Here is a 14,185-nt window from a genome sequence, read left to right as displayed (position 1 = left end):
CATTGAGAGAGGTGAGGTAGTGAGAGAGTTAAAGAATGGTGGTATAGAGAGGGTGCATTGAGAGAGAGGTGAGGTAGTGAGAGTTATAGAATGTTGGTATAGAGAGGTTGAATTGAGAGAGAGGTGAGGTAGTGAGGGAGTTATAGAATGGTGGTATAGAGAGGGTGCATTGAGAGAGAGGTGAGGTAGTGAGAGAGCTATAGAATGGTGGTATAGAGAGGATGCATTGAGAGAAGTGAGGTAGTGAGAGAGTTATAGAATGGTGGTATAGAGAGGGTGCATTGAGTGAGAGGTGAGGTAGTGCGACAGAGTTATAGAATGGTGGTATAGAGAGGTTGCATTGAGAGAGAGGTGAGGTAGTGCGAGAGAGTTATAGAATGGTAGTATAGAGAGGATGCATTGAGAGAGGTGAGGTAGTGAGAGAGTTATAGAATGGTGGCATAGAGAGGGTGCATTGAGAGAGAGGTGAGGTAGTGCAACGGAGTTATAGAATGGTGGTATAGAGAGGTTGCATTGAGAGAGAGGTGAGGTACTGCGAGAGATTTACAGAATGGTAGTATAGAGAGGTTGCACTGAGAGGGAGGTGAGGTAGTGAGAGAGTTATGGAATGGTGGTATAGAGAGGGTGCATTGAGAGAGAAATGAGGTAGTGAGAGAGTTATAGAATGGTGGTATAGAGAGGGTGCATTGAGAGAGGTGAGGTAGTGAGAGAGATAGAATGGTGGTATAGAGAGGGTGCATTGAGAGAGAGATGAGGTAGTGAGAGAGTTATAGAATGGTGGTATAGAGTGGGTGCATTGAGATAGAGGTGAGGTAGACAGAGGTGAGCTAGAGACAGGGGAGGGAGAGGAACATAGCACATTTGTGTGATATTTATTGAGAGCTGGAAAGAGAAAAGGGTGAGAGAGAAGGGCTGAGGTGAAACAAGGAGAGGAATAATGACTTATATTAATTGCCACCAACAGCCCGAGAGTGTGAAGGTTATGTCTGCACAGGCTGGGCATGCACACTAGTTTTCTTTGAAACTTGCATGGCCATCATCAAATTGAAAAAGACAATGTGCGTTATCCACACAGTTATTACTAAAACAGTGGAACTTCAGAGAATCCCAATCACTTTACAGGGGAGCCTTGGAAATGGTCCACTCTGCTCATACCTTAAAAGGCTCTGATTTTTTAAGGCATATTCCCAGAGAAGTGGTAGAAGCTCAGTCTAGCATGTAATATATGCCGCTCATGCCACAGGTTTCTGGCATATGGTTTAAGGCCTAACCATGCCAATGCCTCCCCACGTAGTGCCAATAGGTGCTTCAGATAGCCTTACATTGTCAGGTAAAAAAATAAAATAAATATAATTACAGAAAAATTATCCAGTCCAGGAACTCTATTGTATGTGTTAAAATGCTAACAATACCTTTAGCATATTCATTTTGCGATAGTCTTTTTATGAAGTTGGATTTCGCTTACATGCCACAAACTTACACGTGCTTTGTTCATACTTCATAACAAGTATTACTTCGTGTCTTTCACTGTGTCACTGGACCCATTCTTTCTGCTTTTTTTCCCCCCATTCTCATCTGTTATAACTCATTTCACAAATTAAGGGGTTATCTTTCATAAAAAAATCATTCCCGCTCCTGTATGTCTCAACGAGCCAGGGTGAAAGACTCTGGAAGAAGCAGTAACGCCTGGGACCAGTGACAAACTCGAAGAGTAATGGTAACCTGTTTTTAAGAAATGAAAACACTTGTGATTTTGTGGCACATAAAAGGGATATAGCAATAGAAGAAGAGCGAATGTACTAAAGCAGGTACAAAAAAGTGTCTTGTGGTAAAGGACAGACTTGCATATTGTTTGACTGGAATTCAAGCCCCACCTTATTAGATAATCTGTTGTTTTTTATCACAATTATTTACCCAACCGAAAATCACCTACCACCATTGTCTGTGAATTTTTCGGCATGCGTACACATGAAACAATATGACAGAGATATGGGACATGCTATGACGCACATCACATACCAGAGTGTCATTTTCATATGCCAGGATGGGGGTCCATCCCTACTGCATTCCGACTCTGTAGGTTACAGGAGTGTCTCCTTGGGGAAAAGGAGTTTCAAAATACAAACGCAGATTTTGTTAGTATTTATGAGTACATAAATGTTTTTGCTTCATTTATTCTCGCCTAAATGTTTATACTCCTGAGCACTAGTGAGAAATTACAATTGTCCCAGAATTACCCAGGAACTGCATACTCCACCCTACCCAAATTATAATTCTAATGTAAAAAATGGCAGAAAACGTACTAGAGATTTATGATTATTTTGTGTAGATCAAAATACCCGTTGTTTTTCAAAACTATATTGAATGTTACCACTAGATGGCAGAAGTCTGCAATGTATGTGGATGAATAACGTGCTCATGCTGCGCCAGTCATCATATAGCGGTTGTTCCGTGCTTATTAACCTGCTGGCTACAAGAAGTGTGATCTTGTTTAACCTGTGCATGTCTCTGGTGTCTTGCTTCATCCAGCTCTAACGCTTACAGATTCATGTTCTGTGCAGATATTGCATACAGAACAGCTGTACGCATAAACCGACCCCTGCGAGTGCTGGAATAGCAGACACTGTGGCTCTCGGTCAATTGCTTAATATGGAAGAGTGACTCTGCAACTCCCACTTGTAACCTCATATTTCCAAAGCTATTTCCGCCATGAAACCACATATCCTTCAAAAACTGCATACTTCAAATTAATGAACACATACGCCAATCTAACAGGGTTGCACTGATCTTACCTTACACTAAAACACGGGCACTTGAAAAGTGCACATTCACGCTAAGGGGCATCCTAGCGCTAAAAAACAGATATTTAGGGGCATATTTATACTCTGTTTGCGCCGGATTTGCGTCGTTTCTTTTGACGCAAATCCGACGCAAAACTAACTCCACATTTATACTTTGGCGTTAGACCCGTCTAGCGCCAAAGATCTTGGAGTTTGCGTAATTTTTTGGCGTGGACACCTTTCTTGCGTTAATGATATGCAAGGTAGGCGTTCCCTTCTAAAAAATGACTCCGAGGCATGTGCGCCGTATTTACACTCCCGGGCAAAAATGACGCCCGGGAGTGGGCGGGTCACAAAAAAAGACGTCCAGCCGCTTTAGCGTAATTTTTTAACGCCTGGTCAGGGCAGGTGTTAAGGGACCTGTGGGCTCGGAAGGAGCCCAGAGGTGCCCTCCCATGCCCCCAGGGACACCCCCTGCCACCCTTGCCCACCCCAGGAGGACGCCCAAGGATGGAGGGACCCATCCCAGGGAACTTAAGGTAAGTTCAGGTAAGTATTTTTTTTTGTGGCATAGGGGGGCCTGATTTGTGCCCCCCTACATGCCACTATGCCCAATGACCATGCCCAGGGGACATAAGTCCCCTGGGAATGGCCATTGGGCAAGGGGGCATGACTCCTGTCTTTGCTAAGACAGGAGTCATTTCAATGGGGGTTGGGAGTAAAAAAAAATGGCGCTAACCGGGTTGAAGCGAAAATTTTGCCTCAGCCTGACTTGCCCCATTTTTGACGCCCAAGCTCCATTTTTACCCTACGCCGGCGCTGCCTGGTGTAAGTCATTTTTTTTTACGCACACCAGGCAGCTCCGCCGGCTAACGTCATTCCATAAATAAGGCGCCCGCATGGCGCTTTGGAATGGCGTTAGCCAGCGTTAAATTTTTTGACGCACAACTGCGTTGGCGCAGTTGTGCGCCAAAAAGTATAAATACGGCCCTCACTGTTACTGAAAAACAGTTCTCACTTTATTGAGCTAGGAAGGACGTTAGGCTGAGCAGACATTCTGGAATTCGAGCCCTTGAACAGGGGACAACAAAAAAGATCCCTGCCCTTGATGTATTAGTCACTCGAGCCACCAGACACTGCACTGGACAGCATCCTACCTCCAGGCCTCTCATGTACTAGTCATTTCGAGGCTACCCTTTCCACCGGAGCACCACTCATACACCAGGCTAGACAGGACAAAATCACCATTAGAGAACATCCGTCTAGAGCTCAGCTCACTTCCATGGCTAGAATAACACATCATTTAGTGGGTAAGCTAGACTAGACAGACTGACAAAAACATTTAGGGGCATATTTATACTCTGTTTGCGCCGGATTTGCGTCTTTTTTTTACGCAAATCCGACGCAAAACTAACTCCATATTTATACTTTGGCGTTAGACCCGTCTAGCGCCAAAGATCTTGGAGTTTGCGTCATTTTTTTGCGTGGACACCTTCCTTGCGTTAATGATATGCAAGGTAGGCGTTCCCGTCTAAAAAATGACTCAGAGGCATGTGCGCCGTATTTACACTCCCAGGCAAAAATGACGCCCGGGAGTGGGCGGGTCAAAAAAAATGACGTCCAGCTGCTTTAGCGTCATTTTTTAACGCCTGGTCAGGGCAGGCGTTAAGGGACCTGTGGGCTCGGAAGGAGCCCAGAGGTGCCCTCCCATGCCCCCAGGGACACCCCCTGCCACCCTTGCCCACCCCAGGACGACGCCCAAGGATGGAGGGACACATCCCAGGGAACTTAAGGTAAGTTCAGGTAAGTAATTATTTTATTTTTTTGTGGCATAGGGGGGCCTGATTTGTGCCCCCCTACATGCCACTATGCCCAATGACCATGCCCAGGGGACATAAGTCCCATGGGCATGGCCATTGGGCAAGGGGCATGACTCCTGTCTTTGCTAAGACAGGAGTCATTTCAATGGGGGTTGGGAGTAAAAATAAATGGCGCAAATCGGGTTGAGGCGATAATTTTGCCTCAGCCTGACTTGCCCCATTTTTTGACGCCCAAGCTCCATTTTCCCCTACGCCGGCGCTGCCTGGTGTGTGTCATTTTTTTTTACGCACACCACTCCGCAGCGCCGGCTAACGTCATTGAATAAATACGGCGCCCGCATGGCGCTTCAGAATGGCGTTAAATTTTTTGACGCACAACTGCGTTGGCGCATTTGTGCGTCGAAAAGTATAAATATGGCCCTTATTGTGAACACCGTCTAAACACAACCTTCGATGCGAACACCCTCTCACTAGACAACACTCTTGCATGGCACCGCCTCTCCCTCGAGTGCACTAAGCATGACAGGGCTAGCTTAGAAGTAAGTTCTCCAGATAAACACACCCTCCTGCTACGCCATAACTCTTTCAACCACACCTTATCATCTTTACTAGATTAAACCCTCAAGAAGAGAACTCTTTGCATGAGAACTCTCTGATTTACTACACTGGGGGAATCTTGAATAAACCCTCCAGTACAGCCCCTCTTCTTCTAGGCCAACATCCTTCCTAAAAGACTACAAGTCATTTACTAGTGTAGACTAAACCCGTCACTAGACCCCACTTTGCTAGGCAGGCTAAACTACTGTGGCCTAAACACTGCAGTGGGGGGTACAGAAGCGCTAGAACTCTTGCTTGAGACCACAAATTATTTCAGTCTTTCTAGACCCCCATGTTATGAGTGCCCTAGACCACACAGGATATTAACACCCCTGCACCAAACAAAATGAGTCCTGCTAACAGAAAGAGTTTCTGGTAGGAGACATTATTAATATTTGATAAATGCTAATGAACAGCTGAGCAACCAGTAAAGGCAGTTCTTTGAGCCTTAGGACTGTGAACATGCGTACAGAGCCGGGTTTGGAGCTGGTGGTGCCCAGTGTCACAATCTTCGCCAGCCGCCCCTCCAATGACCACCTTCTCCTCCGATTCCCTAGATACCACTCCCCAAGGGCGCCCTCATATCTCCATGGTCCTTCTTTCACTTGTATTTCATGTACTCCATAGCGCTACGCATACCAATTTAGGGTGTTCCAGAAATACATCACACACTTTATAAAGAGATAACGAATCATACAAGTGTGTAAATGAATGTATAGAAAATAAGACAATGTAGACTACAAGGTGTGGGAGTCACAGGTCAGGCATATTTTAAGAGTGCTTAGTCTGGGGGAAGCACAAACGCAGGATTTAAAACTTAACACAGTGGCCTGGGTTGACTTTACTAATAAGAATTTATTTCTACCCAAACAAACCCTTTTTGGCACCCTTGGGACGTTTTAGTTTGCCTGCAGCTTGTTGACAGTTCCTGCCACACTGGCCTGTAATAGGATTGTAATTTATGAACTGCAAGTAGCAAAACAAAAACAAAGATCTCTGTGATAAAAGCAGTAATCCGCTGAGTTATTTATATAAAGGGAATTCTATGATGTGCATAATGCACGTGCTTTGTAGCAGGCACATAACCATTCGCACTATATATGAAGAGTCAAAACTGCTACTACGGAAAACAGAGATGTCTCCAGCAGGTTTATTTATCACCAGAGTTAACTTGACATCTTTATTATGGCATGAAAATTGGGCACACAAGGACCTCTCCAGCGGGTGCTTTAAAAACACATAAGACATTTTAAATTGCCGTGCCCCGAGCTCGGTGCCAGGTGTGACGGCATTGCTAACACCGCACTGGAGCCGTGCTACGTGCGCCTGTAGTGGTAAGAATGTGGAATTTTCATTTAAGCGCTAGATTGTTGCTGCTCGTTTTCCTTTCCTCTGTGAGTCACTCATCACCAAAGAAGCCGTACTGTGCAAGTTCACGTGAGAGGCCTTGCTTCTTTTCCGCATGCTTGCTCTGGGTGAAATAAAGAAAATCTATAGAAAAATGCTATTATGTTTTTTTGTCTCATGGGATCGAGTTGTAAAATGAAATGTCTCGTCCCGTGAGGCAACTGAAAAGTAAAGCCTGAAATAATAAGATCAGAAACAGGGAAGTGTTGAAAGCAGATAATCTGATTTTTAAATGCACTTACCCAATACATTGATTCACGAAAGTACCTGGGGTAAGAAACGTGACATTAAACACACCTTTCACACTCGATGGCTTTCCAGAGTTGGCTCCTTGATTCACCCCTTGGCCCTAAACAGGCTCTTATTTGACGGGTTCGGGAAGGAGCACAGAGTGGTACAGAGCCCGGTTTGTTTTCTGTCCCTGATGCTGCCTTCATTACTCTCAGGAGTAGCAAGGACATTGCCAGGGGTAGCAAATGCAAGGCATTTGAGTACTAGCTGCATCCCCTTAATTGGGATCCAGGGAACTATGCCATCCTCACTACTACCCTTTATCCCCCTCCTTCTTTTCTTCTCTTGCTTGTTTTACACGAGTTTCATCCCAATCCCTCTGAATAATGGATCCGATGGAGGAACTCCATTTAGACATCGGCCAGCTGCAAGAATAGAGGCTGGGAGCCCAGTGAGGGGCCTTACCTTGAACACTTTCTTGGCCCAGTTCTTGAAGGATTCTTCCTGTCCACAGAGCTCATCGCCCTCGCCCATCTTGAGAATGCGCTCGCCTCCCAGCTCCTCCATCAGAGTATCCACTGCTCGGGCAAAGGCGCAGAAGTGTGGGTAGGCTCGGGACCCCAGGCCGAAGACGGAGAACCTACACACAGAGTGAAAGAGGCATGGAGTGTTAGCTTGAGGCAAAGAACAATGCTCCCCAGTTCCTGTAGCATCTTTATGCCACTGAAATGGAAAAGGGATGTCCAATGCAGGTCCAGGTTCACTGATCCGAGCTAGACTTTCATGACATGGACATGTGGTAAATCTACACATACTTAAAGTTAAATGAAACAGATTTATAAAGTCAGAAGTTGGCCAGAAAATCTCGGATTCAGCCCTCCTGGACCCCTGTTGGACAGACCTCAGCAAGAATCTAAGCAACAGAGTAGCAGATTCCGAAAGCGCCATGAGACCATTATAATGACACTAAAGCACTATGTAAATGCACAAAACAAACATTTCTTGTGAGTCCTTGCTCTTATCTGAGGCAAAGGAACAAAGAGGACCTGCTCAAGGTCTTGCAGCGAGAACCAGAGATGCGAACAGGACACTGGTCGTCCAACTCAGTCCCTCAAACAAGGGAAGTGATGTTTGGCTTCCCGGATGTTGCGAACTGTGACCAAATCGACCTCTGTGCCTCATAGCTGGAGGAGAGGGGGTGATGCTGGTCTTCTGAAATGGGGTGGGAGGGTCATGTGAACAGAAGTGTCTTCACCACCTCCCAGAGAGAGTGCATTAGAATGAAAAGGGGTGCAGTGGCTCCTGGGGGTGAGGTACAGTTCAAGTAGAAAATTATGCAGGACCTCTAAAAACAGAAAGTAGCGCTAATACAAGGATTGGTGAAATTGTTCAATATACAGACAAAACCAAATAAATGATGACACTGGGCAACCTTTTTGTAAACAGATCTGCTTTATCGATTTACCATAAATTCCATTAAATACAAAGGCTTTAGGGGCGAAAAAAGAATGTTTGTTTACTCCATAATACATCAATCACCTTGATATACAGCTTTCAACTCTAATTGTTTCTTCTGCACTGGATTATTCAGTTATTTATGTTTTAATAAGAACCAACACGTTTCGTGATCCTTATGATCAATTACTCTGGTCCCTCCTATTTGCGTTACAGCACAATATAGCACAACATTTGTATTTGTAAAGTGCACTAATCACACCAGGGTATCAAGGCGCTGAATAACAGATGTTTGTTGTTACTCAACTCAATGGTACAGAGGTTTTCTCTACAACATAATATTTGTGTGTGTATATATATATATATATATATATATATATATATATATAGAGAGAGAGAGAGAGAGAGATACATATATATATATCGATACATATATATAATTAAAAAACCATACCTGTATCCTTATACAAGACCCATTATTAACAAAGTTCCTTAAGAAGAAGAACCATGTGATAACTTTGTACAATTAATGCGTCCTCCATTGGACTTGTTTCAGGTCAAACATACGTGTGTTCCAAGTATTGCATGAAATGGGCTATATTTTTCTCACATGAGGGCCAGTCAAAAAACACCTCATTCCCATTTTCTAACTACTTAGAACTGATCACTAATCAGAAAAGAAGAAACAACATCGACTGAAGCGTCAACATTTCTATAATAAAATTAGAAATCCCTGTGATTTTGTGATGACTTAAAAACTGAAATATCTTTGAGCAGGATTTGGTATATAGATACCTAGCACGTGCTGTGATTAGGAATGTGAAGGCCTTTCTATGTCTTTAAAATGTAATCTGTTTTTGATTATGCGACACTGGTTAGGTTAAGGGCTAGATATCACAGGTTACCTAAACATAATTTATACGGGGTACCTCAACACTGTGAGCAAAAGAATAGGATAACCACTTTAATCATGGGACTTACAGCCTACGAAATTGCGAATTGAATTACATCAAATAATGTATTCCCTCGAAAGATAAATCGAGTATATATGTGAATGGAAGCTCGGTGGTCTAAAAGTAGACCTGTAACAACGAATCATTTTCATAGTAGATGTTTGATTCTTACCCAAAATACATTCCACTACTTGAATGGAATAGATAATTTAATTCCAATGTATAAACATTTTTCACTGTTATATCATGTGGGTAATAATGTATTTTCAACCATTTAAATTTACCATATAAAGAATTTTGTAATTGTTCTACTCCAGACACTACTACTCCCATAGAGATAGGCAAGGTATGCCATGTATTCATGGAGATTGCTATTTGACTTCAGCCCACATAGAAAGGCCTGCCATCTTTCATTTACGTCACTGCGATGACCATAAAGTCAGGTATTCAACACTACACTAACGCCAGACACCATTTTCTTATCATAGAATTCGATCTAGAACACGGTATGCATGTGGGAGACACTGTTCTACCATCTCAGAACCTGGCATGGTATGCATGCAACATTTTATATATATACATATATTTTTTATTTTTTTCACTTTAAAAAAAAACAAAGGTTACAGGGACTTTACAGTTATGCCCCAATTTTAAACATACAAAACTATAGAAATTCACCTGTTTTAGTTAGAGTTATCTCAAGTAACTATAACTCGTGCCCTAAGGTAACTATAACTCACACCCTGCCATGCACAGTTATCTGATCAATAATTTTACTGCAACTATTACAGTGACATTATCAATGATGTCATCAAAGCTGTCATGAGTGCCGTAATTTGTGGGGTAATTAGCAGTGCATGGTGAGGGCATGAGTTATAGTTACTTGAGAAACCTCTAATTATAACAGGTGAATTTCTATGGTTTTGTGTGTTTAAAATGACCTCCCTTTTTCTCGGGCCCCGCTTGGCTGATCACCCCAAAACTTTCCAGACAGCAGCTGACGTGACTGGCACATTTCTTTTGGGAAAAGTTTGTGAAGATTCAACCACCGGCGCCAAATATATAGGCAATCGCCACTAGGTTGTGTGTGTGTGTGTGTGTATATATATATATATTTTCCTTGGATAATACCATGGATTGGGAGAAAAACCATGCCAGTCTATGGACAGTTTTCCCTACACTTACACATATATGGTAGAAGTAGTATAGCTTTGTTTTTGTTGATAATCCGTATTGATTACTGCATTTTTTGAGCCATGCGGGACCATTAAAGATAATACATGACTCTAGTGTGGCAAGCAGCACTAAAGTCTGCTGTATACCATTCCAGCTATCATATAAACCCACAAGCATAAAGCTTACTCACAGAAGTATCTATTAAAATGATTTGAACATCAAAACCATCAAAACCTCTAATAAGTTTTGCACTTGCCATTATTTTAATCACTCGGGGAGACGGGTGGGTAAATGAATTCTAAGAATGTAAAAATTAATTTGATATTTTATGACTAGTCCTTCACATGGGAAACATATAGCCTACTCGCTGTAAAATTCACGATATCTGTGATTGTCCTCAAACGACTACGAGGGAAGACGCCTCTCATAAGATGTATATTTCTAGGGATCAATGCATGGGAAGGTTGGATTGAGAGGATTCTGTGTCGTTCAGGAGATGCCAGAAAGAAGATAAGAAGTGAGGAATAGACTCTCAGTATTAAGGGAGAGATGCCATAATAAGAAACACCTTTTCCATTAATATGGGAGGAAGAGCAGGATTGTGAAGAGACCTAAATGTGCTTAGCTATGAATTGATGTCGAAAGTGTCGAAAGTGACAAAAGTGACATAGGTCTCTCATCAAGGAGGTACAAAGAGAAATCTCAGGTAGTGGAAGGGTGGCTCTCAGATAGCAGGAACAGGGGACAGAGGCGTAGGGATCCCTCATGTGCATCTATAGTGTCAATTGTTTGTAAGTTTAGAAAGCAGGACACCGCAAGCCAATTCTTAAAAATGTGGAGTAACAATTAGAAGTCAGATTTCTATAGAATATTTTTCTTTGACCCTAAATAAATACCCTTTTCCCAGTGCTTAATTTGCGCCAGTGTTTGATGGGGCTCAGTGCAGGCACCTTTTTCTAAACACCCACACTTAGTAACAAGTATGCACCACATGATATCACACTCTGCTTATTTCTTAAGAGAGCACATTATCAGAGTGGTTATGAGTTCAAAATACTAGAAAGAAAATGATAAAAACCAGCACTTCCATGCCACCCAAACAGCCTGGAGTGACCTGGACTAGTCCAATTTGCCACACTTGTTTAAGTGTGATGCTCAGGTAATTAGAGTGTTACACACTCTAACTGAACATCGCACTTAAACAAGGCACTGACACGTATATTTTTACAAACTAAGCACTGCCTTTGTCACAGAACCATGTTGTTGCCAGACTCACCTGACATTAGCTAGAGGTCCTGCACTCCCAAAGTTATCCCTGGGCCCAGTCTCATCACCAGAAGACTTCCGAGAATCCGAATATGAGGAGACACTATTAAAACGAACCTTGTAGCTCCTGGGGATAGAGAAAACAAGTCATTTTTTGGAATGAGAGTATATTGCACACTGACCACTAACAGCGCTGTGGAAGGCTCACTGCTGCTTCCCTGAGGGCTATCACATGAGAGAAGACAGAAATGACCCTGAAGCACAGGGAGAAAACTCCCTACACATCCGGGATATACTCGTTTTTTTTTCTTCTGAAACCTCCCACCTCCACTTGTCGTGTTTGCTTCTGAAAAACAAAACAGAATACTGAGAAGGCCGTAAAAACATAGGGGGTCATTACGACCCCGGCGGTCGGCGTTAATATGGCGGTAAGTACTGCCAACAGGCTGGCGGTACTTACCGCCACATTATGACATTAGCGGTTTGGCTGAAGCCAACCCGCCAATGCACCACTCCGACCGCCACGGCGGTAACAGCTGCCGGGCTGGAGATATCCATCTCCAGCCCGGTGGCCATCACTGTTCCGCCTGCGGGGTTATGACCCTGCCTACCGCCATGGTTTTTGTGGCTTTCTTAACACCACGAAAACCATGGCAGTAGGCATTATCTGTGACAGGGAATTCCTTCCCTGTCACTGATAGGGGTCTCCCTCCCTCCCACTCCAGTTAGCCCCCCCACCTTCCTACCTTTCCAAAGCTCCCCACATCCCCTACATTCATGCCCCACTTCACACACACACGTGTGTACACACACCCATTCCTACATGCATCCAGACACGCATTCACATAACACAACATACACGCACTCACACCTCCATACATGCACACACGCATTCAACACGCAACACACACCCGCATCCACGCCCGCACAAACATTCACACACCCCCACACACACAACACCCTCCTCCCCTGTCGGAGACCTGACTTACCTGTGTTCAGGGGGTCCTCCGGTAGGAGATGGGATGGGGTGCTGCTGCCACCAGCAGCGCCCCCCCAGCAGAACACAGCCAGGCCGTATTATGGGTCATAATACGGCTGGCGCGGTCTACTGGCGTGGCACTGCTGGTAGCAGCAGCGCCACCTTACCGCCATCCGCCGGCATGGCCACAGCAGGATTTCCGCCATTCTTTTGGCGGAAATCCAGCTGTGGTCATAATACGGCGGACGGCTGGTACCCGTGGCGACAGTCTTTTGGTGTCCGTTGCCACAGCGGTAGGCGGTTTTTACCGCCAATCTCAAAATGAAGGTCATAGTGTCCAACCCAACATTTAAAGGTTTTTTCAAAATAGTAGCTACTCATCTGGGCTCCCCATATACCTGAAAAATAAACTCCTTACCACAGGATGTTAAAGCAACACCAGAGGCAAATCCAACATGCTGCTGGAAATTCCAAAAACCATAAGGTCAAAACCTCTCAATGGGAAATTTTAATGCCAAGCTCTCAGCATCTCTAAACATATACCTGAGGAGTTCAGACTTAGTCCAGCTCGTCTGTCCTTCTGCAAGCACCTAAACGCCCCTGGTCAAGCTACACCTAAATACTAAAGAAAGTCCCCCCTTATTCTACCTAACCCGTGACTCTCCTGTTACTCTAGGTACTGCCCTATTCTTGTTACATGCCAAGTGTTCTGTTTCCCTTGTGACTAGGCTTGCACTATATCAATATCTTTAATAAGTTTTAAAAAATCAGATGCTACAGTAGGGTGTAAATAAAAATATGTGCCTTCTACTTCTTTTATCTACATTCTCCTGGCTTGGTTTGACCTGTTAAAGAAGGTATGTATTCTACTACTTGTAATAATGCATGCATTCGGTTCCAGAGCCATTAAAGAGGGGCCACTCACTTCCTTTCTTCCAGGTTGGAGCTTGGTTGTCTCATGTCCATCAAAGCACAGCCAAATCTCTGAAGAAGAGGGCAGAAAAAAAAATCGAATTACTCATACTTTATATTTCAGATACTGATGCTTTGTGGCAGACATTTTTGAGCCCCAGTGACTAAAGCAGGAGCAGTTTACACAAATTGACGGAAGCAGGTAGAACATCACAGCAGGAAGTGACAGCAATAAAAAATACTATTTTTTAAACGTCTTATGAAGAGGACATTACATCTTCAACGAACTATTTTGCTAGTTTACCTATACTCACACGTTTGTGTCACGGTTTAAATATAGGCCTGTCAATTTCCTTAAAAAAATATAAAAGTTTTTAGGTACTTTTGAGGTGATTTGGATTCATATGTTAAAAATGGATTTATGAATTTATGCGAAACGTGTTTTTTACCTGGCATTCGCTTGGTGTAATTTGTATGTATATTTGTGTGCATGTTGATTACTGTAAAAGGATAAACGGATTTTGCCCCCTTTGCTATGGGCTGAACTGAGTCCTGGAGCTCAGCAGGCAGTTTGGGATTTGGATTGGTTCCATTTGACGTGGTTCTCAG

General features: G+C 43.6%; 1 protein-coding gene across 1 annotated transcript in view; it reads right to left on the bottom strand.

Moving 5' to 3' along the window:
- The window catches only part of NOS1 (nitric oxide synthase 1), a 507,091-nt gene that overhangs the window by 79,119 nt on the left and 413,787 nt on the right, over positions 1-14,185 (bottom strand). Inside the window, exons 16-18 of the mRNA XM_069214501.1 lie at positions 13,590-13,648; positions 11,696-11,812; positions 7,301-7,475 (exon numbers count right to left, since the gene is read on the bottom strand). Coding sequence (XP_069070602.1) covers positions 7,301-7,475; positions 11,696-11,812; positions 13,590-13,648 — 351 coding nt within the window. The remainder of the gene's footprint in view (positions 1-7,300; positions 7,476-11,695; positions 11,813-13,589; positions 13,649-14,185) is intronic.

Source organism: Pleurodeles waltl, chromosome 11 (genome assembly GCF_031143425.1).
Source record: "Pleurodeles waltl isolate 20211129_DDA chromosome 11, aPleWal1.hap1.20221129, whole genome shotgun sequence".
NCBI lineage: Eukaryota > Metazoa > Chordata > Amphibia > Caudata > Salamandridae > Pleurodeles > Pleurodeles waltl.
This window is presented reverse-complemented; position numbering and strand designations above follow the sequence as displayed.